The sequence below is a fragment of the Thermobia domestica genome, chromosome 9, assembly GCF_964235325.1.
Source record: "Thermobia domestica chromosome 9, izTheDome1.hap1.1, whole genome shotgun sequence".
In the NCBI taxonomy this organism is placed as follows: Eukaryota; Metazoa; Arthropoda; class Insecta; order Zygentoma; family Lepismatidae; genus Thermobia; species Thermobia domestica.
The window spans coordinates 3,285,130-3,310,422 of NC_137462.1; the positions used below are offsets into that span (position 1 = coordinate 3,285,130).

General features: G+C 36.2%; 1 protein-coding gene across 2 annotated transcripts in view; it reads right to left on the minus strand.

The window, feature by feature from the left end:
• The window catches only part of LOC145694338 (peroxisomal acyl-coenzyme A oxidase 3-like), an 82,117-nt gene that overhangs the window by 34,266 nt on the left and 22,558 nt on the right, over positions 1-25,293 (minus strand). For both annotated transcript variants that reach the window (XM_081770457.1, XM_081770458.1), the window contains exons 2-4: positions 9,902-10,061; positions 6,982-7,140; positions 1,277-1,423 (exon numbers count right to left, since the gene is read on the minus strand). In XM_081770457.1, coding sequence (XP_081626583.1) covers positions 1,277-1,423; positions 6,982-7,140; positions 9,902-10,061 — 466 coding nt within the window. The remainder of the gene's footprint in view (positions 1-1,276; positions 1,424-6,981; positions 7,141-9,901; positions 10,062-25,293) is intronic.

The window sequence follows — 25,293 nt, forward strand, 5'->3', positions numbered from 1 at the left end:
AGAAAAGCTGTAGTGCCCTAGACCCAGGGGCGGATCCACGGGGGGCGATCGGGGCGACCGCTCGAGTATGACAACCAACAGTAGAGTCCCGATTAACCGAATTTCCGGTTTTACAGAATTGCTAAAAAAATCTTTACTTGTTCGGGACTTTCATTTAAAAACACAAATAAAGAATACAATTTTTGTTTCCGTCTCACAGCTATTTATCAAAGAGTATGATGTTTTGTCTGAATTCACCCATTCCCTGTCCCCGTCGTATTTTTAGCACACGTACTCTGCTGTATTATAAAGGTCAAGAGACACCTGCCAGTTAAGATTTGTATTCAATCCAGTGCAGCTATCTTATTGTTACAGTACTGCAGGATCAGCTCTATTATTTAAAATAAATATGTCTTGTTGGAAACAGACTTCATGATTATGGCAGTTAATTTTACTAAGCTGATCTATTTGAATACTACATTTATAAAGATTGTTTATATCGCAAGGGCACATGGACAGTGCTCTAAAGCAAATGGTGAAACAAATCCCAGCATGAATCGCTTGATTATCGTCAAATACAAGAACTCAGTTCTCGAACAGTAGCGAACACCTGTTTCATTTAGTTTATCACAGTTTTGACATGAAAACTAGTTCTTACTTTGTCACAAACAAGTTCCTTATCATTGAATGTAGGATAAGTTTTTTTTTTCAATTTTCTTAACAGTTTAAAAGGAAAATCAAGAAATAAAGATAAAAGAGCTAGTTGCACTCTGATTGCAAACTAATATATTAAGATGGAACTCGATGTTGAATTCTATAAAAAAGGATTACCATCTTTCTTCTGCTGGTGTGTTTATTTATCTCTCACTAACATAATAGATTATTGTTTAAAGAAAAACAGACAGACACGTGATTGTATTTGTACTGTTTTGGCCTTTCTGAGTGCGAGTGCACTTTCCTTTCCCTTCGTTGTTCGTGATGAGGTAGCATACTTAAAATCGTGGCTTTTAAGATTTGTTCTTTCTGGAGAAAGAAGGAGAGGCCGCAAATGATGCCATTGTACGGGGCAGCAAATTGCCTAGGGCCAGCCCTGCAGTACTGTATACAAAAAAAAAAAAAAAAAAAAAGCCTTCATTCAAGTTTAACAAAGTTTTTATCAACCGACGTACCACCGGTCTCATCGAATTCGGTTAAACAGGACTCTAGGGTAGTGTTTAATAGTAATCTTTATTCAATTAATACAATCTATAAATAAATGTAAATAAACTTTAAGAAGCCTTTATTATATAATAATTACCTCGAGATTTTCCATTTTGTCTATAAAAGGCCGATGCCTCTTAGTTCCCAAGGTCTCGATGGCTCTCTGGTAGAAATTGTAGGCAAAAGTATCTTTTATAGCGAGAGACACATCATATTGTACGATTGCACTACTGTATGCAAAACCCTGAAAAATAAAATAGTAATTATTTTAATAATATTGAAATAAATATTCATTTAGTAACTTCGTAGCTGAGATTAAGTAGGTTAAAATGGGTGTCCGGAAGGGACTAACAGCTTCTATATATTTATTTATACGTATTTCTGGTACTTAAACGGGTCACGTATGAAAGATCACATCTCTCAATGAACACAATATCCAGGGAAGGAAGGAAGCAACCTGGAACTTCTATGTTACGTACCATCCTGGAATTTGTCTACTGTGAAGGAGGAAAACCCATAAAAAACTCTCAGGATGGTTCACCTGGAAAAGTTGACACCTTTTCGACCGAATATTCCTCACTAGCGGTTTGTATAATTGTGTAGTTTAATATCGTAATTGATAAGGAAAAAAGAAAACTTGCATTTTGAAGGACAACTCAAACAGTATTTTCCAGCAACTTTTCTTATTATTTTGTACGACTACCGGTGGCGGCACTAGTATCACTGAAACGTAAAATGGCATCGGCATTCGAAAAAGTGTAATGCGCGTGATGATTGGCAGAGACTAAGAGTTGTTCACGTGTATTGATACCACAAAAATCCTCCATCACGCAACCGCAACGGCATCCGCCATGGAAGAAACATTTTTTTATTAACAGCGAGTGTAGTCAAACATCACAGTGCTGATAAATTGTATGTGTCAGACACACAGGTAGAGACAATAAGAGAGTGTTTCACATGTAGTCCCAAGAAGTTAATTTGCGCTGCGATCAGACAACTGGTAATTCCAAGGTAATTGTGCACTGTATGGTACATAACCGATTACGTTTGCGCTCATATAAGGTGGAATTCTTGCAAGAAATTAATTCTAACAACAAAGCAAAAAGAATTGTATTTGGCAATGAAATTCTCCACAAGATTCTAGTGACCTTAATTTTCTATCGGACATTGTTTTTTTCAGGTAAAGAAACTTTTTTTACTTGTTTGACTGTGCTAACATACACAGTGTTAGGATATGGAGATCTGAGAATGTGCATGTGTATGTGAAACTTCCCCAAGACAGTTCCAATGTGAATGATTGGTACGCTTAAACATATAGTGAAGTTATAAGCTTTTTCTTTATCATGGAGTAAACCATAAAAGGAAATGTGTTCCTAGACATGCTTCAAAACTTTGCAGTTTTCCAATTATATCATTTGCAACTCCAGGTGATATTCTAATTGGAGAGCAGGTAGCTCACCACATTGAAGCCTACGAATAAGGGAGTGTCTTGATACGGAACTTCTTTGACGTTGGATAAGCTGTAGTGGGCCCATGGGCGGTGATTGGGGGGGCCAAGAGGGGCAGTTGCCCCCACTTTTTGAAATAGTACATTAATGTATACAGTTTCATTTGGAAATGTAAAGTTTTCGTATCTATTACAGGTTCATAGAAAAATTGTGCTATATAATATTTGCCGTTGCGTTAGTACGTATTGTTGTCTTCCCGTGGAGTTAAGAAAGCTTCGGGAATTGCGTATTAATTGACACGGAAAATGACCCAAAATTAACCTATTGTAGCACAATTCCAGCATACTTTCACTTCTTCTTACAAGGGCTCGATGTGTTAATCAGCCACTTTGAAACTAATTGAGAGCACATTTCGCACAAAAAGAAGTCTTTCACAAGTTATTCTTTAATTGCACAAAAATTCAAAGTTCCTAATATGTCTCTTCTTCTTTCCAATAGTAAGAAATATTGATTAAAAAGAGAGTAATAGGAAACAACTTCTACTTTTTCCATTGTTTTGCAGTGTAATATACGATTGAAGTGGTGCGTTTAGGGGTATACGAGTGTATATGCAATTAAATTTAGTGAATTAAACATAATTCTAGGTTTATGATTATTTTGTACAACTGGAGTGTGGAGTGATTCTAGTAAGTATTATTGTGTTTTGATGTGTTCCAAGAAAGTGGAAACTGTACCTAATGGCAACGAACATGTTTCGGGAAGGTGCAAAAGCAAATATATATTTCTTTAAATGTCGTAACATATACTTGTAGTATTTACTGTCTTTCATTTTCTAAGAGTAGTAACATACATTTAATAGCATGTGTGGAATTAAAAATATAAGTTGTTCATTAACCCTCAGTTTCAATATAACTTCTACAATACAAACCTCATCATTCATTACTATGATTAATATTATCCTTTCTATTTATTTGTTTGGCAAATTTGTTATTAAATAATCTGATCACACAATTTTCCAGCCAGAATTTTTAAGATGTTCATGAGTAAGGAATCAAATCTCTTCTTACACTTTCGTTGTTTAAGAGTACAAAGGGCTAATACCTACTTGCGTTGCTCTTGTCAATTTACTTAATCGATAAAGATAATATCCTTTTAGTTATACAACCAGGGAAACCGATTGATATACAAATATTCAGATCATGTCTTGCCCCCCACTTTTAACGTCCAATCGCCGCCACTGAGTGAGCCAATGGATGAGTGACGTAATTTCGTCACTTCCGTTGTCAACTTAACTGGAAGGTTCCAAAACTCACATTTTAGGTTCCAAACAATACGTCTGGTAGGTAAACAAAGCATTAGCTTATAGTGTTTCATTTTGTTTTCATGTAAATAAGTTTCTTTACCTACCTTATATTTGATTCATTTACTCTTGAAAGTACGTTTTTTAAAACAGAAATTGCAATTGTTTCTTCCATTATAATGCTTGTAAGTCAGTACAAAACATAATGCCTATAATTTTATATGTAGCTTATGTGTTTGGAATCCACCAGAAGTACTGAGGGAAATATGCCATGCTTGATCCATCCATTCCATGGTCACCACGTTCATCTGATTTAAACCCGTTTGGGCGTTTTCCTGTGAAAATATGTGAAACGCACTATGTATTCTGGTTAAAAAAAAGAAAAAAAAAGCTCGTAACTTTGATGAACTGATCAACCGTATACGCAATCGCTTGTGTCACACTTTGCAAAATGTGTGGAGAGAGAAATTGAATTCAGGCTGGATATTGTCCAAGTCACAGAGTTACTGAGTTACAATGACTTGTAAGTAATGCCAAAAAGCTTTTAGAGATTCCTTTGAAAATTCATATTTTCTTTTTTCGCCATTTCTTACCATTTTAAAAGCACGCACTTTTAAAAACTGTCAGCCCCATTCCGAATACCCTGTATTTTAACATCCTTTTGCACGCCATAGAAGCAGTGTTGAATTCAGACATTTTCAACCGGGGGGGAATGTGAACTCCTCGGGGGGGGGGGGTTGTTTTTCTGTATTTTTTCAAGAAAGCAGCATATTTAACAATTCCATTCACATGCACATCTTAGCTAATATTGAGACTAATTGCTGATAAATATTCAATGTGAGATTATAATTTTTTTTAAATCCTTTAATTTTATCTAAAACATTAAATAAAGACTAGCAAATATATTTTTAGACTAAACTTTAACTGCTATTTACAGTAGCTATTTTGGTTATTTTTTCCCTATATTCAGTAGTTACTGTTTGTTACTAATGTAGAAGTTTTTAAAAAGATTTAAAGTAACTCAAATATTTTTTGTCCTAAAACAAACATACATAGGAATATCTTAACAAAAAGTAATCATTTTTTTCTCGCACTTCTGATTCTAAATCAAGTATATTAGCCTTGCTTTCTTCACTGCACACACATCAATAGTTTAGTTTACGAAATCTTCAGTAGGATTAGTGCCGTGTAGTGGAAAATCAGCGCTTGGAGCGAGAGTATACGACGGCACCTCCGTACATATGAGTGAGGTCGAGAGACCAGCTGCGAAAGGTGAGAAAATTTTAAAAAGTAAACCCTGCCTTTCCTTGATTTTGAGCACTTTTTATTACTTTTTTTCCTTTTATTTTATATATGTGCACATGTGTTTCATTCCTCTCTTTTTTCTTTCCTTCTTTTCTTTTCTTTTTCCCTCCCGAATCGTGCGCCCCTTACTTCGGTGCCTGGGGCCGTCGCCCCGCTTGCCCCTCCTTCGTCACCTTCAATAGTAATCTTTCACTTATATATTACTATTATATTGATAAACTTATATAAATCTCTAACCCAGTAGGGATAACTGTTCTTCCCCGATCCCTCTAAATGACACCCTCTGAATCTCACCCTTTAACTGACTTATTTTTACTTAAGAGTCTTCATCCCGGCGAAATTAAAATACCGCTAATTTTACAGCAATTATGTGATATCTTCAAATAGATAAAAGATAATCGAAATGTGGAACAAGAGCGCCCTAAACAATATTATTTTACATGAGAAACCGTTATCACGACTCACTTATCTGCTTTCGATTTCGAGCCATTTTGAAAATCGGCATTTCTTTTTGCGTTTCTAAACAGCTGAAAACAGAAAGTTACTAGGTGACTTGTGATAACGGTACCTCACGCAAAATAATATTGTCTAGGGCGCTCTTGTTTCAAATTTCAATTATCTTTTATCTATTTGAAGATATCACATAATTACTGTAAAATTAGCGGAATTTTAATTTCGCCGGGATTAAGACTCTTAAAGAAAGGTGTGTTTACTTTAAAAATCGTAAAACACATTTACGTCTGTTACTTCCGATGTGAGAAATGGGATTTAGGCGCTCTATTTCAAATAATGCAAGAGCTGTACATTTTCAAGAAATGAAGTCTGCTGACATCAGAGATCATATAGAATGATCGAAAGATCTTCCCTATCTTTCCTTTCCTATCTCAATCTGTGCTAGTGCTACCTACTAATATATAATATAGGACGAGGGTATAGTACCTACTAAAATACAAACATTTCTTCAACAGTTGACAATTTCATGTTCTGCCAAACTCGGTCATAGAGTTAAGAAATACAGGTTTTATTGACTATTTGGTATTCTACTTTAGATGTTGCATGTTTAATATTTATATAGAATGAGTCTGCGTCATTTATATATATATCGAGAGATCGGATTTCGTCTGCACGTGCACGGAAAGAAAAACAAATAATTGGGTGAAATAATTTCTACATTTTGTGACTGAAATTTTGGGAGTTTCTCCGGAGGGGAATGAATTTTCTTCGGGGGGGGGGAGATTCCCCCCGGGCTACCCCCTGAATTCATCCCTGCATAGAAGTTCCACATAAACAATTAAGTGAAACCTTACAAGTTCAATTAATTTAAAATTGAAAGCAAACTCCTTGCTATCTATAGAATTGCCTGGACACTTGACTACAGAAAACATTATGTACTGTATATAATACAATTAACTAGAGTACTCTAAATATTTAAAAATAGATTTTGAAACAAATAGATGAAAAAAATCAATCCACAGGTCTCTTTGGGCTAAACAAAATGATATCGTACATAAAATCCTCATGCGTATTTTTCGAGAAAGTCTAGAAAAACGAATGCTAAAAGTATGTCGTTCGCCGCCTATTATTGTTGATAATTATTCTGTGGAAATAGTTTACTTATTTATTTTTGTAGCGTAGGTCTATATGTAAAAGCTACACACCTGTATCTCCTCTCCTAACGGTGACACCCAGAGTTCTAACAGTAACGCCTATACTACTCGAAAACCTTTTGTGGTAATGAAATTTACTTACTTTAGTTACGTTGGCTTTGTACTCTTCGTTTGGTACGATGTTTAACCTTTTCAATCGAAAATATCTCAACATTGTAAGACGCTTCTGTTCCTCTGCAGAAGGAGTCGTCAGTGAGCGACTAAACAAAGGATCATTTTCCAGGATCTTCCATACTTTCATCTGGAATTGTGGATAACAAATATGATAAGCAACACTTCAGTTATTATACACCAGTGATCGCGAAACCGTCGATCGTGAGCTACTAGTACGCTTTTCGGTAGATAGCGTTAAGAGTCTTCATCCCGGCGAAATTAAAATACCGCTAATTTTACAGTAATTATGTGATATTTTCATATAGATAAAAGATGGAACAAGAGCGCCCTAGACAATATTATTTTACATGAGAAACCGTTATCACGACTCACTTATCTGCTTTCGATTTCGAGCCATTTTGAAAATCGGCATTTATTTTCGCGTTTCTAAACAGTTGAGAACGGAAAGTCACTAGGTGACTTGTGATAACGGTACTTCACGCAAAATAATATTGTCTAGGGTGCTCTTGTTCCACGTTTCAATTATCTTTGATCTATTTGCAGATATCACATAATTACTGTAAAATTAGCGGTATTTTAATTTCGCCGGGATGAAGACTCTTAATGCTCAGGTTGGCTAACCTTGATCAGTGTTGCCAATTCGGGATAAAAGTCGCTACATCTAGGGAATTCGATTTCGCTTCCTTGTCATTAAAAGTTAAAAAGTCTAATTTAAAAATCTCTTACTACATTTGTTATTTATTACTAATTACATTTTAATTTGTTTCTTATGTACAATTCAATTTAATTTTTATTTTTGTTATATACAGTTTAATTAAAATTGATTTTATATTTACTAAAAATGTAAGTTTATAAGTAATAAACAAATGTAAGATTTTTTTTTTTATTTTAAAAAAAGGTTGGTAGTTCTTTTGGTTGGTAGCTCAGAGTAGAATTTAAAACGGTACAGTAGCTCAGAAACGTCATAAGTTTGGCGACCACTGTTATACACCATAATCACAAATCAAAAGAGAAATTTCTATACTGAAACTAGCAGCGACTTCAGAATTTTCAAACAAGTGTGCCAATTATTTTCAGTGAATGAAGATTTACAACAGTAGAGAAATCAAAACCATCTACGGAAGACTTAAATAATAATAATAATAATAATAATAATAATATATATATATATATGTCACTAATGGAAAGAAAAAATGAAATTAAATCTTTAAGTCTTACGTCCCACGGTTATGCCGGTAAGGCTAAGGAGACGGTGATGATGAGAGATGACTGAAATGGTTGAATAAAGAAAGTGGGAGGAAACGGGAGAACCCCGAGAAAACCCACGAGCACGGGCTTCGTCCACCACAAAGTCCACACGGCGCGAGCTGAGATCGAACCAGGGACCCCAAGCACCGGAGGTGAACGCTCTACCACTGAGCCACCGCGCCCCCCACTAATGGAAAATTTTGTACCTATCAAAGTTACCAGAAGGTACTGAAAATGTTCTTCTCATGTATCAATGCACTTTTGTGCACGCTTTAATACATTATGCAGCTTTGTTACGTAAATGTTTCCCATTTCACTACGGATATTGTCTTTTAAATCTTCTAATGTTCTAGGTCTATTTGAGTATATTTTACCCTTTAGACTGCCCAAAGATAAAAATCACGAATAGACAGATCTGGTAATAGCGGCGGCCACAATCCTTTCCTATCTAAATTAGTGTGAGGGATGCACGGGAAGTGTAACAGATTATTCCATCCTGTTGAAAGATGGCATAATTGCGTTCCAAGTGTTTCAATTGTTCATAAAATTCTTCAAAAAAATTGCAATATACACCTCAGTGTTTATTATTGAGTCAAACAATATAGGACTCACAATCCTACTGGCAGACATATCAAACCAGACTCCGATCTTTTGGTCACGTAGAGGACATTCATGTGATGATTTTCCATGGACTAATATTTGGTGTTCTGCGAGCTTACATACCCTGACAAAGAAAATCATGCTTCGTCATTCATGAAAAACAGTATCGAATCCATCAAAACACTTGCAACTTTTACAAAAAGCCACGCCCAGTAATCGACACGTTTGACCTTGCCTATTTTGTTTATTACAAACTAAATACAGCTATTATTTAAAAAGTAGTTTACAGAATTTCAAAATAACACGATACGTAGTCAAATACAGTTGCGTTCTCTCCTCTAGTCGCTGCCTTAACTTAGATTTTGGAGAAATGTTATTCTGGCAACACTTTAATTTCTATGGATGGCAACACTTAAAATTCTTCATATTTTCTGCTGTAGAATAACATTATCTATGATTGTGGTAAGTTGCATTTCGTTATCTTCTTTCACTTATGGAAAATAAGCAAAAGAAAACGGTAAACTTTGTATTATTTTTAGTATGTCAGGCTTTTAAGGGGCAGACTACTAAAGATGTTTAAAAAAAGAAGCTAACCATTTTTCTTTTGCCCGTTTTTCGTAAGTGAAAAGAGATAATGAAATGTAACTTATCACAATAATAGATAAAGTTATTTTACCTCTTCTTTTGAAAATACGAATCAAAAGAATTTTCAGTGTTGCCATCCATATAAATTACACTGTGACCAGAATTTGAATTACCCAAAAATCTAGGTTAAGGCAGTGACTAGAAAAATGAACTCAACGATAATTGATGACTTATTTTTTTTTCTTAACTACATTTTAAATACTATTTGTATTTATTTTGTACTGTTTATTACAAAATCATTTATTTTGTACTATTTATTACAAACCTTCTCCTTTAGCCTGGCCGGCATAAACGTGGAACGTAAAACTCAAAAATTTCATTTCATTTCATTTTTGTTGATTACAAAATACCTACAAATATCATATACTACACATTAATCTACGGATTCGTCTTACCTTCATTTTCAAAGATTCTTCGCCTTCAAGGAATATCTTCAACTTTCTCCAGTCGAAAGATGCTTGCCTTCTGTACAAATCCAAAGGCCCAGGGGCAAAATCCGGAAGCAGCTCTGATATTTCGTCTGACATTTCTGTGCTTGGTTCGTCTGGAGGCCAACTGCATAAAATACAATTACGTGTTGTATCCCGTCTTTAAATAATTAGTTTTTATGGGATTAAATGGTAGACTTTGATATATAGACGTGAGATTATTCGCTTGATAAAAAATTTCATTCACAGATAAGGATTAATTATAGATTTTTCTGTTTTAAAGTTTCAGTAAATGTCGCAACCAAAACAATAACGCTATATTTATTTTGAAATCGTATTGATGTGAGTTTTGTAAAGGGAAGCTTCAGTCGTATTTTTAATGAAGCTGACAATTCTCCAAATGAAAGTAAAGATTAAACGAACTTTGTTAAACCATTTTTTTGTAGGTGACTCAACGTAATGATGGAGCCCAATTCCTGATGTGTAACATCATGACATATCATGAAAGACCCAAGTACAAGAGAGGCCGGAGCAAGATTGATAAGTATTGTTTGTGTACAAGTATTCATCAGTAGTATAGCCTATGTGAAAGACTGCCGACACCGCCATCAAATTTATTGTTGAGTTGATTTTAGTTTAGCGTCCCTTTCAGCAGCGAGGCTATGTGAGACGTGGACCTACTGATGAACGTGGAATCCGATGCACATGAGTTTCTGCTGGAAATCGAACTCGGGTCTCTCACGCCAAAGGCGCGTATGCTAACCGCTTAGCCACGAGGGAGCTCCATCAAATTTATTGTGTTCCTACCAACACTGTTTCGACTATGTTACTTTGCTCCATATATTACAAAATGAAATGAAATGAAATCTTTGAGTTTTACGTCCCACGGTTATGCCGGTTAGGCTAAAGGAGACGGTGATGATGGGTAATGAATGAAATAGTGGAATGAAGAAAGTGGGAAGAAACGGGGGAACCCCGAGGAAATCCACGCACACGGTGTTTGTCCACCACAAAGTTCGCTTGGCGGGAGCTGGGATCGAACCCGGGACCCCAAGCACCAGAGGTGAACGCTCTACCACTTTTTTAAAAAGTTAACTGACTTACCGAACGTGTCTCGGTAACTTACTTGAACTATTTATTACTTAATTTTACTTGTGACTTTTTTCTAATCACCTAGAACGACAGGGACACGAACACAGAAACATCGAGGACAGTTAAAATCACAAAGGCTCTCCCACCGGGAATCGAACCCGGGACCCCGTACACCAAAGAACACTGAGCCACCGCGGTCCCCTCCATATATTACAGCGTGGCCCATAACTAAGTATATTATCCAGCGAAGTTTATTTATTGCTGTATTTTTCTAACGTTGACACACTCCTAAGAGTGACACACGTATTACTTGTAACAGTAACCAATCCAAAGGTTTCTTTCATCACTACAGAATTAGAGGCATGGAAGAGGATGTTGTATCCCATTTCACATATCTCTTTGTTGACTGCCTAGCGAAAGGTATCTTTTACACACATTCTCAACTTCAATTTTATTCAATCCAGCGCCAATTTAAATATAATTTGTCGTGATGGAGATGTAAATCGCAAAAGAATAGTATCAAAATTATTTTATAAACTTCGCATGCATATGAAATGTATACCTCATGCTCAAGTTCTTAGACGTATGATCGTCAATGAAGATACATACTCATCCTTACAAAGATTATTTTAAGAACCTTGGATTAAATTAATCTATTTCATTATGGTTTTATTATGTACAAATTACATACTGTATCTTCACAGAGATATTATTATGTAATTTCAGCAAAGTTGTTTCCTTAGTTCGACCAAGTGAATGCCAAGAAGGAATCTTTATATCCTCCCACATTTCCGTTGTTGTTCTTAATGCTTTAGATTGTTAGTGATCCCAATAAAAATTGGGCCCTACTATGCATCGTTAACAAAATAATAAATAAATAAATAAGCATGCTTCAGTTTTGAGTTATCTTCGAATTCATTACTGTTAAGATAGGCGTAACTAAAGCAGTGGTGCCCACCCCCCTTATGTCCATGACGCATTCCCCCAATTGTCTATCCGTAGGTGTTCTTCCATGAAAAAAAATCTTCTTTTCGATTAATTTTACCCCCCCCCCATCAAACATATTTATATGGATTTTTAACCCCCCCACAATATTTCAATGACGCAGTTTGCGTCATAGCCCCCCCTTGTGGGCACCCCTGACTAAAGGGTCGCCAGACCCCTTCTTAGAACGCACTTGCCCTGTCCTAGAATACTAGATACTCTATCCATCACGACTCTGGAACTCACTAAAGAAATAATAAACACTTCTGACCAGAGTATATACACTTGTTTATTAAAAACTAAATTCCAGTGTAACAGTTTCAACAACGTAACGTTGTCTTCATCAGACACTAACATCAGGAGTTAGTGTCTGATGAAGACAACGTTACGTTGTTGAAACTGTTACACTGGAATTTAGTTTTTAATAAACAAGTGTATATACTCTGGTCAGAAGTGTTTATTATTTCACTAGATACTCGTTAAAATGTTTTGCTAAACAAGAGTAGGGAACAGGGACGGCGTCAGGAACGCTTGATGGGGTGGGCGGAAAGAGGTGGACCTAGTTGCTGGGTGGGCGGACAATGAAAATGAGAACTGGGCAACGTAGACTTTTTTGACAATGATTAAATTTCAATTTTTATACTCTTCAGTTAGCTAAGGCTTAGAGAAACAAGAATGTGGAAAACAGTTGTCTTGGCCTTATAGAAAGTGCAATTCCAGCATAATGCTATAATGATGAGGGTTTTTTCAAATCTGTTTAATGCCACACGGGTAAGACATGCGGTACATTGCTGTAAACAATTGCAAGTTGCAACCCTTTTATAAGAAGCTATAGCGCCAACGCAAAGCACTACTCCCCTCGCTTTCTTTCTGAAATGAGACAATAGATAATACTGACCAGTCCTGTCCATTATTTAGTCAGCTTTTTAAAAAGCACTTCCTTTCTTCTTTTCAGTGCAGCACATACAAACGCTCACGTTTCAATAGCACGATTGTGTGTGTGTGTGTATGTGTTAAACTTTAATTCATTAATCACGACTTTTGCCATCATTATATTACAAGTATCTGTCTTAAAAGCATTGTTCATTGCACAGTTAAACAGAGTCCTAGAACCTATTATATTACAATCGAAAGTAATACCTATTGCTTTTGAAGTACAGAATGTCACCTTCAGTGTCGGATTTACGTATAAGCTAAACAAGCTATAGCTTAGGGTCCCACTCTCTTGGGGGCCCGAAAAAATTAAAGAAAAAATGGCTGTAATGTCATTTCCAAATAATAAGAAAAAGCAAATAAGATAAAATGCACATACAACAACGGTGTTCTGTACTGTTATGTATTAAACTCTCATGAAGCAAGTAATAGGGCTCTATTTTCCAACCCGCCTGCAATGGGATTTCCGTTGCCCAGCCCCGCTTATAATGGAACCCTCGTTTTCCAGCTCCGCTTGTAATGGGGATCTTGTTTCAGAGCCCCATTTCTAATGGGGACCCTGTTTTACAGTCATTACACTTAGCTACTTTAATAAGACTTCACAGCATAAGTGATACAGTATCTTGTATGCGGATAGAACTCTAGTGCTACCCTTTCACGTACTATTTGGAATTCGACAAGAAATTGAGTCTGGTAACAGTGGATGCATAAAGAAGAATGCATGAAACGACAATAATAGTAAAATAATAGTAAAATATGAAGGAATTACAGCCCTAAGCGGCAATAATCTTTATATCGCGAAATTATAGATATTTCGCTGTACGTAAGTATGAAAAATAGTGTTCAGAAGTATTTTCATAACTTTCAGACCTTGGCACTGATTTTCATAGTGATCTATAGAGTTGAGTTTATTTTGAGTTTAACTTCCCTTTCAGCAGCGAGGCTATATGAGACGGGATCTACTGATAAACGTGGAATCCAAACCACATTAGCTCCGGCCGGGTATCGAACCTGGGTCTCCCACGCCAAAGGTGCGTACGCTAACCGCTTAGTCACGGAGGAGCTCATATAGTGATCTATAGAATGCAATAATGGATCACTAAAGGCAGGGGCGGATCCAGGGGGCGATTGCCTCCCAGAATTGAATATTTTTTTTTTATTTTAAAAATAAAACCTAGCCTAAGAATTTTCACCTTTGTATTATAAACGTAAAATAAAACCTTTTGACTTCGAAAGACTGCCCCCCCCCCAACATTCAGAATGGATCCGCCCCTGACTAAAGGAAAGAATAGGAGCACGAATCATAGTGATTTCATCCATTCGTTCTAGGCATATGAGTGGTTCGTTTGTATATATTAACATTATTTTATGTATTGTTACGTTCAGAACTGCCCGAATTTACCCTGTGTAAGTTAGTATGCAGCAGGCTGAATGCATTAAATTATCGGCACTAGTTACCACATAGCAAGGCAAAATACCAACATCTTTTCACGTCGCAGTAATAAGATGCTACCTACATTTCTAGGTCTTATAATAATTTTATTGCAACGGTTAGGTTTCTCAACGATATTTTTATGATTTTCAGCCAGAGACGTATCTAACCAGGGGCCGGAGAGGTCCAAGCCCCCAGTTTTTTGAATGACAAAAATAATTGAAGCCATTACTTACATATTTTTGGAAATTTATAGTAAACTCACGATATATCTATCATAATCTGGATTTTAGTTGCCCCTCCTCCAGTTTTAGCCTTCTAGATTCGCCTCTGCGTCCAGCGAATTTGTGTCTATTACACCTTGTGTAATCTTCGAGGGTTGCTTGCATTCCATTTTGAGTTACTTTTCCATTTTGAGTTACTCTAGTAACTTGACCTGGAAAAAGCTCACACGATTAGTTGAGCTTCAGGCAGTAATTACCAACCGTGGATGATATTCAGACTGTATTTACTTACATCGGATCCCTGGAAACATTTCAAACTTTACCCAACTGAATAGAAAGAACTTGAAATGAGAAATGATGCGGCCTTCACATAGAGTAAAGGGGGGGGGGGCGAATCCGGACAATTCAGATACTTTGTATTGTAGCCATATTAATTCAGCGGAGAGAGCCACTATGCTCTGGTCAAATATTCTTTGGAGTTTAGTCTACACATAACACATGATAATAAAGTGCTAGCCTGTTGCTCTTAATAAAGGCAATCAGCAGAAGAGGAGATGCCATTTTGCTGGAGATTGCGAAAGAGGTGGGTGAATCCGGACACTAGGGGAGGCGAATCCGGACGAAGTAGAAAATATTCTTAAAATCAAAATATGGTTACAGAATCATCAGACACATTAAATGCGATATCAACACTTACCTTATGTGTGTTTTCTTAATACAAATGACTTATAAGTAAGGATAAGAAATATTATATAGGTTCATTTCCAAGTCTGAACATAGGGGTCTATACAAAATCTCAACAGAATGTGTATCTTACCTGATTCTGAATGAAAAAGTCAACATTAGAACTTTTCTGAGTAAAGACCTTAAACACTACAGTTCTAATAGTCTAACCAAAAGATGGGACAGAAGATGGAATACAGTAACCAAAAGATGAGAAGTGAAGAGTCATACCGAGAAGTGAAAGAGTCATATCAATTTTATTACCGTTGAAGCATAACTAAATAAAATATGTATTTCTCTACTAAAAAAAGATTCCTTGCTGAATATAGAGCAATCCTTTACGAGTCATGAAGAAGTATAAGACAGATTAGCATTGTTTATTGCACATTTATTCTGAAAGGACAACGTGGGGATTTCCAATTGAAGAAACCTTCGTGTAACTAGTTTTTATTGACTAGAGTGCCATTTACTTATCGAATAAAATTTACGTATTTTTCCCAGTAGAATCCGAATCTGATATAAAAAATCGGGTCCCTATTTAAATTTTCAAAGTGGCTCCATATCCCACCCCAGGAAGATCGGGGTGGGCTAATTTTATAACAGGTAATTTTCCTCTCCAAAATAATATTTTATTTCGAAGATTTTTTTCGTTTTCTCTAGAAATATTTTGCAGTGTATATGTGCTTATGTATATGTGAACTCATCTTCTACAAAAAAATATAGTCTAAACTAGTTTTATTTTGATCTCATAGATTTCATATGGAAATAGCCCCAATGGAAAATAGGTGTCCGGATTCACCTCACATTTATTGTCCGGATTCCCCCCGCCTGCGCACCGTTAACTTTATTCATCACCAGAAGTGGCGTCGAGAAGTAACTGGGCTCTGACCTTGAAGTAAATGATTAGCATAAGTGACTCTTTACTCACACGAAACTGGACTTCGAAAAACTCAATTATTATAAACTTCTTCTCGGGCAATCAGCCAGGTGAAAACTGGTGGATAGGCCAACGTTTCGAGAGCTGTCATCGTTCTCGTCATCAGGGCAATTATGTAGAGATCAGCGGATATAAGTAATATATACTCTGGGCTGGAGAAAATGCTGGTTCCTGATTGGCTGAAAATGCTGGTTCCTGATTGGCTGGTTCAATCTGAAAAACTGGAGCTGTGATTGGCTGGCTAAGTTCCGCAGTCCGTGCTATTGATTGGCTGAGGGTTATCTGAATGTTTGTGTGTCGTTTTCTTTGCTGTGGTACTGATGACCGGGTTCCACAGGACCTTTTCTGAACAGAGGAAATCCAAAGAAGAAACTGAAGAACCATTGAGTATAGCAGTTTTACCATACACTGGACAACTTTCTGGAAAGATCTCCCGGATTCTGAAAAAACACAACATTAAGACCATACACAAGCCGCCACCAAAAATCAGGAACTTACTTCGCCCGATCAAAGATGACTTGGGCTTAAAGACACCAGGCGTGTATCGTATACCCTGTGAATGCGGAAAGGCTTATATAGGACAAACAGGACGCACCATTGAACAACGTTGCAGAGAACATGAAAATTACATTAGATTATTCCATCCAGAAAAATCAGGTTTAGCTGAACACAGTTTATCAGAAGGCCATAAAGTTTTATTTAAGGACACATCCATCATTACCAAGAGCACCAGTTACTGGACCAGGATAGTAGCCGAATCTCTCGCCATAGTTCATGAACCGAACAACGTTAATAGAGACACTGGATTTCAACTCAGCCCCCTGTGGAACCCGGTCATCAGTACCACAGCAAAGAAAACGACACACAAACATTCAGATAACCCTCAGCCAATCAATAGCACGGACTGCGGAACTTAGCCAGCCAATCACAGCTCCAGCCAATCAGGAACCAGCATTTTCAGCCAATCAGGAACCAGCATTTTCTCCAGCCCAGAGTATATATTACTTATATCCGCTGATCTCTACATAATTGCCCTGATGACGAGAACGATGACAGCTCTCGAAACGTTGGCCTATCCACCAGTTTTCACCTGGCTGATTGCCCGAGAAGAACTTTATAATATACGCCGCCAGGAAAGTTTCAAATCTTAACTCAATTATGTTTTAATAATACCTTAAGTAAGACTGTTCAGAAATTAGAAGAAGCAAATTTTATGGTGTTACTTACCTTCAGACTTGTTTTCCACACCCAACTGCTGCGTCACTCTGTCTTCCATGAAGTTCAAATCTACATTGAACGTGAAAGGAGGTACAGTGCTTCAACTGGCAAATTCATGTTGCGCTCCGTATTTTACTTTCCAAGAAAATATTCAAAAACCTTAGAATGTCCGGATTCGCCCCCCTTTACTCTATTGTAGAAGCATGGCCCGGAGCGTGGATCATAGTTAGTGCAAAAAGAAAACAGAGAAGATCGGCAAGGGGCTTTATTGGGACCAAATTAAACTATCGCTAATTTTACAAATTTTACAGTTTTTCTATAATGTCTTCAAAACAGTAAGTTAAGTTAACGAAATATATACGAAAACGTATTTAGATATGTATTAGGTCCATAAATTACCATATAGCATATATTCAAACAAAAAAGGCGACATTTTGTCGCTGAAAAAGAAAGCTAGAAATACAAAGAGCCCCATTATCTTCAATAGCTTAGGGCCCCATCAAACATAAATCCGGCATTGGTCACCTTCATTATTCTACTTCTGTTGGGGGGGGCGAGGACATCCATCGGGTGGGCGGTCGCCCACCCCCGCCCACGCTTAACGCCGTCCCTGGTAGGGAAATCAGCAACCTTAAAACAGAGGTCGAAAAAGAATTCCCCACGATCTATACAGGGTGTTTCAAAACAATACCGATAACGTTTGGGAGGCGATTCCTGACACCAAAATAAGACGAAAAGCATAGACCAACCTGGGTGCCCAAATGCTTCCTTTCGGAGTTATATGCTGCCGAAAACATGAAAAAATGAACTTTAAAAGTCCATAGCTCCAAAATTATGTGACCTACCGTAGTCGGGTCAAAACTTAACTTAGGAACTAATATGCACCCTATCCAAATATCCAAGTTTTAGAACCCTACGCTACTTCCGCAACAATTTTTTTGAGGTAGTTCTTGTAACAATCTATTCAGTACTTCAAATTATATGCCCGGAGCCAAATTGCCTCTATAAAAATCGTTATATGAATACTTTAGGATCCTCAAACATGGATTTTTGGAAAGTGCATACAGATCTATTAGTTCCTAAATGAAGTCTTGAGCCGACTAATTTAGGTCCCATAGTTTTGGAGCTATGGACCTTTCAAATTCATTTTTTCATGTTTTCGACAGCCTATAATTTCGAAAGGAAGCATTTGTGTACCCAGGTTGGTCTATGCTGAAATACCCTGAAATACCCTATTTTGAAATACCCTGTATAAATTATTTGCAGTTGATATAGAACTCCTTGTGCTTAACTGATTGTGAAAGGGGTCTTTTTGTGGTATGTGACGCATCAAAACATAGCTAAGAACTACAATGATAAAATATTAACTTCCGAATTTGGCTGTGGTTAACACTGAAAGTCAACGTTGTAATGGGTACTTGATGCATTTTCTTTTTTAAAAAAAATCGAAAAAGGTTGTGATCTTTTATCCAGAATACACGCTTTCTCTTTCCCAGCAAATGTATCGTAACTTCAATCCTGTGAAATTTGTATGAAACAATGTAGGGTGACCAGACCCTGACAAATGAAAAGTAGGACATAAGTGTAATAATATACGATAGCCTACTGCGTCGACAATACGCGTTATTTCATTTAACGACAATACGCGTTATTTCAGTTAACGTTAACACTAAGTTAATCATTTAGTTTTTTTTTTCTTTAATACTTTCATGAATGACAAACACAAGATTGATGAAACAATTAAAAACAATTCGATGGTTTAACATAAAGGAATCACTTGAACGAAAAACAAAACTTAAGTACAGCATATTGAAGAATAAAATTTTAATTAAACACAAAAATGCTGTTTGCCTTAACGGTTACTTTTCCATTACCTTGCAAACTTTTTCTAAAAATGTTAACAAATTATTTTCATTAATGTGTGACATCTATGACATATAATTTTCGTTTGAATGTATAGCGCGCAATAACTTGCTGTTTTGCAGAAATTATGTCATGGAATTCACTATAATTACAGTTACATTTGATTATTTGAGGTGTTTAAGAGTTTCAGTTTTGAACTGAAATTTCTCATCAGTTCACAAATTATAAAAAAATATCTTCTCAGTCGGAGTAGTTGAAGCAGGAAGACACACATTGAACTCCACAATATCGCATATTTGGGAATATGGAGTGGAATTTTCATTTAAATGCTTGACTAATTCACTCCGTCTTAAATCTACCCTCATTTTTAGGAGTGTTCCATTCCTTAATTTTTTAAAGAAATATCCTTTTTTCCCGTATCCAGTATAGAAGTATCCAAACAGCTAAGAATCGTTTGTTTCTTCTCCTGATTTATTAATGTAGTTGAAGCTGCTCTGTACATTATCTCATTCAGTTACTGAGTTACGTTTTGTCCAGTTCGAAATGTCAATATCTGCGAAAAGTGTGAACCACTATTTAATACATTGAATAGAAGTTGAATAAAACGAACATATCAATACCCATACTACCCCATTTTTTTTTCAAGCGATCAATTTCACTTTGAGTTCAGTGACCAATGCTGAACCTTTAACCCTCCTGATATCGCTGCCAACACCCAGTATGCTTCGCGATTCTGCGGGCCATTTAAATGATTTTTAATAGTCTATAGTGTATGAAACAAAAACGTATAGTATCACTTCTATTGTGCATAGAGACATGAAGTAAAAAGTATTTTTTTGTCTATGGTCTCTAGTTTAATTTTTTGTGGTCGCATTCATGATATTTTTTTTAAATTCAGGGGGGCCACGAGGGCAAAAGCCGAAAATTCTAGAAAAAAGGATAAGTTTTGGATTCAACCACCACCAAAACACCCCCGTTTTCAATTTGGTTTAAAATTAATTTTATTTGAAATGTATACAACCTTCCCAATGCGAAATCTGTTTGGTTTAGGTATTAGGACGAAATAAAATTTTACTATATTTTTTATTACTATTAGTTACTAATAGTAATAATACTAATACTAATACTATTAGTATTATTAGTATAAACTTTTATTACTATGTGTGAAGAGATATTTGACACCCAAACGAACCAAAAACTCCATTTTCCAACCGGCCAGCCGCATGTCACATCGGGCCTTCTGCATACGCCAATATAATGGCGTACGGTATCAAAGGACGTACTATTTTTCAATGTAGTGGCGGGCGCTAACAGGAAGGGTAACCAACAAAACATTACAATAGCTTCAGATTTTATTCTTGTACACGAATACTGGGATTTCAAGCATTTCTTGATGAGCTTAGAACTACAGACTGTTATAAACGAAATGACTGATTATGCATCACTACGTACGTGAAACACAAAACATGTTACTGCCGCGAACATTTCTTACTTCTGTTCGAAATCCTTATTTTGAAAAATAAAAGAAAAGAAAAAAGAAACCATTGCAGTGATCGCCGATTTATGTTTTCTTCGGTTTTAAACTGACACACAATCATAGTCAACGTCTTGCGAATAAAATCAGAAAAATAAACACACTACTGAACAAGACTGCACTTATTTAATATAAAAACACATTTACACGTGACGTTTCGATCTTCTAGCCAAGATCCTCAGCAGTGTACGTCTGATGAGGATCTTGGATAGAAGATCGAAACGTCACGTGTAAATGTGTTTTTATATTAAATAAGTGCAGTCTTGTTCAGCAGTGTGTTTATTTTTCGGTTTTAAATTACATTCTGTTTCAGATTTTCCACTGTTGGCAACGAAAAACAGAACTGAACTTGTTTCACAATGTCCCTCACTATCTGTCTTCCCTCTCTTAATAAAAGGGTAGCGAGATTGTAGTTCTGAATTTAGAACACATTTTCGTCTTTGAGGTCATCTCGATTAAAAAATACAGTTACAATTAAACTATAGAGAATTTTCGCATGTTGTACCACGTCCTTCCTGTCTGTTCACACCAATATACTTAGACTCTTAACTAGGGATGCGTACGAGTCGAGTCGAGACAGAATTTTCCTGACGAAATTCGAGTCGAGACACGGCTCTTTCAATAGAAAAATATACATTTTTCGAGTCGAGACATCACTTTTACAGCACATTTTCGAGACGAAACAGCCCCAAATCTTGTCTCGTGCGCATCCCTACTCTGAACACTACTGAAGGAGACGAAAATACTCCGCACTGCAAGTCGCAAATGGGTGAATCAAATTCATTTATATTATAATCAAATTATATCATTTGTACTATAAATAATTAGACACGTAATTAATATTTGTGCTTGTGGTCTATTTTTATGAGTGTACAGTAAAAATTCGTGTAGGGCTATTTTTTTTTTAAATCGACTTTCGAAGTGTGGGATAATTTTAAGGAATGGGGGAAAATTTAGACCGACACGAAGGATAACATAAAGGGAGGGGAGGACAAAGTAATAACCAATGACTAAAAAAGCACTTTGTATTTTTTTTTTTTTTTAGAAGAGGCAATGTAATGTAAATTCAACTCATCAATGTATATTAAAAACTTTTAAAATTAAAAATAAAAGAAACAAACACGCTGACGTTCCGTAAACACACTTTCAAAAAAGTAAAATTTAAAAATAAAACTAAAAATGTCAAAACACAAAAACAAAATAAAAAACTAATACAAATAAACAGCCAAAAACAAAATATATAAACTAAAAAAAATGGTAAACGAGGGGTCAATTATTTAGTCAGTGATTTTGACAATCGGTCCGTCAGTCAAGACCACATAGTTAGTCAACCACTAAAATTAAAACCTTGGCAGTATGGATCTCAGCCTATACCATCAAACCTTCCTGTAAGTAGTTCATTTATTATGCTAAAAAGCAACACATAAAAAGCATGGAGATCTTCCTCCATAACAAGCGTAAATTGTTAAAATTTATAATTTCTATATTTATTATTTTGTAACCTTTCTCTATGTAACTTGTTTCAATAATAATCAAAATGCATCTAAACTAATATTGTCTTTCTACCAAAAATAAACAATAAGTAATATCCTATAAATCATTATTCAAATTAGCAACAATCTCTATATTTTAAAGTTAAGAAACAGCATCGATAGTAACCTGAAACAAAAAATCTTTTCTGCCTTAAGACATCTCAAGAACACTGTCAGTAAAAACAATGTATTACAAAAACAATGGTTTGTTGATTGTTTTCTTTTCCTAACAATAATCTTATTTGAGGAGTGTTGAAAAACACCACGATTTACCATTCAAAATAAGAGTGCCTGTGATTCATAATGTGAATAAAGAATGAAACATCGAAGTATTGCAAATAAGTTAAATCAGGACTTTCGTAGGACATTTTTAAAAAAGAATTATATTTCTCGGTTTTCTACATGTCTCTGAAAGAAGCAGGACAGCTCTTTGGAAAAGACTACTGTATTGCGAAAATCAGTGCCTGGTCAATCTAAGCTAACTGCAATTTATGTAATTATACAGAATATTAATATATAAAACTGTTCAATTAAGTTACAATATGCTTTTCCATGTATATACAGGAAAGGGTTTTCCTGTACATAGGGTTACCATATTACCCGATTTTAGCGTGTCCCACCCGATTTTCAGGTCCTATACTTTTTCCCCGCTTAATCATCTCTTAATCAATAAAAAAAAACGCTTTTTTTTGGATTATAGAAAAATCTAAGACGACTTTGTTGATAAAGTGTTGTTATATTCAACATAAACCGCTACATCTTTATGTCAATCTCAATCGCGATTGAGAATTACGGTATCCTTAGCATTTAGTTTAGATTAGATTCATTATTAATATTTTTTTCTTTCAAAATGTTTATACTGTATTTCATATATTGTGAAACCGTGGTAATTTTGTACCGGCATGTTAGTACGATTTTAAGTAGTAATCTTTAAAAATGATTCAAAATTTTATAAGAGATGGACCAAGATTCCTAAATATGTTTTACTTTTCTTATGATAAAAATTTAGAAATTATTGAGTGTTTCTTAGAGAGAAAACCGTATGAACAATATTTGCCATATACTGCTTGCTTTTTTTCTTTGGAAAAATTGTCTTACAGATATTCTTACAATTACATATATCTTACCGTAATACTTACTTAATACTTACTTTCCAATTTGAGAAGACTCACATTTGTTGAACTTAATAAAACATTAAAGGTAAAAACTAAATTTGCTTTACTTTAGTTTCGTTACAAAAGTATATTGAAACTGTCACTCAACAAATAAATCACCTAAAAAAAAAGTCCGAAGGATCCCAAGTCAGTATTTGTAATACACAATTTCATATCAGTGCTTACGGTTTAGAATACCCCGCTTTTCTAATTTTAAAATATGACAACCCTAGATGTATAGTACATCTGTTTGTGTTTCTAAGATATGAAACAGTAAACTGAGTACCGTAATGAGATAGTTGAATGTAACAATATCTTCTTATTCGCTCAGATTATTAAGAGTAAATTTTTACGTAAAACTTTAATAGAGAAATTATAGGATTTTGTAATTACGATAGAATAAATTTTTCAGGCACTTGCTTAGTGTCAAAAGAACAATGTGCACCTTTGATCCGCAGGACAGCAGCAATTTGGTTTGGCACGAAAACAATGAGATCTTGGTAGGTGGCTTGAGACATGGCGCACCATATCTGCACACACAACACACTTAATACCTATAAATTCTATGGAGGGGATCGACGAGCTCGGATTTGATGTTCAATGACATCTTCAAGTTAATTTGGGACGCATTGAAGCAATTGAAATTCATCATTGTGCTCCTCGAGCCACTGCATCACAACGTTAGCTTTGTGACAAGGAATTTTGTACTGTTGAAAGAAGCCATTCTCTGCTCAATATATGACTGACATGACCCGCTGATAGCTAGAATACATCGTGGTGCACACCACATACACTACCGGGCCCATGGAAGATCATATGACGAGTCTCCAAATCATAATCCACAACCGTCGGACCAAGCAACACTACCATTGCTCTGCGGCCTAATGATGTGCTCATTCCAGTCATTATCGATGATGAGGTGTGGTTAACATTTGTATAGTGCTCTCAACGGGTCGGGTTGAAGACCGACCCGTGACCCGAAATGACTGACCCGACAACCTGATCCGAGCTGACCCGATTGACCCAACCCGACCCGAATAACCCGAGCCGAGTTGACCCGACCCGTTTGAGAGCACTAGTACACATGTAGGAGATTGGCTGCGGAATTCCATATTTAACAGTGTACGGGGAACTGTTATCAGACACACTCGTGCTTTGTCCACTGTAGAGTCTGTCTTTAATTCTGCCAGAGTTTGTGCCCTATCTTCTACCAACTTCGACAGTCTACGACAGGGGCTTATCCAGGACAGACTTCTGGGGGGGCGGTGGGTTGTAATACTGCTACTTAGAGCTACTTTTAAGAGCTCCAGACTTTATGATGGGTTTTATTTATATGTAAAATAAAAAAAAGTTTCCTCTTCTGGGAAGGGGGGAGATCGCAACGATCGCCCCCCTGGATCCGCCACTACGACATCCGACATATTTAATAAGGTTTAATAAGGTGTGGCTGCCCAACGGTTTCTCGTTCGTTTCTCGGTCTCTCTTCACCGTCTTTTGCAATCTTTAGAAGACACTAATCATGACAATAAGTTCTTTCCGAGATGCTCGTTCCCACCCGTCTGACCACCACAATTTGGCCGCTATCAAATTTTGATATATCGCTGGCCTTCCCCATTCTATGCACAAGCATCACACTCACTAACTGACAATGAGATCCATGTCACCATCTGGCGAGCAGTTCTCCCGTGCTCCATGGCTTTTATGTCAGCCAAACGATTTTGTTCAAAAAGTAG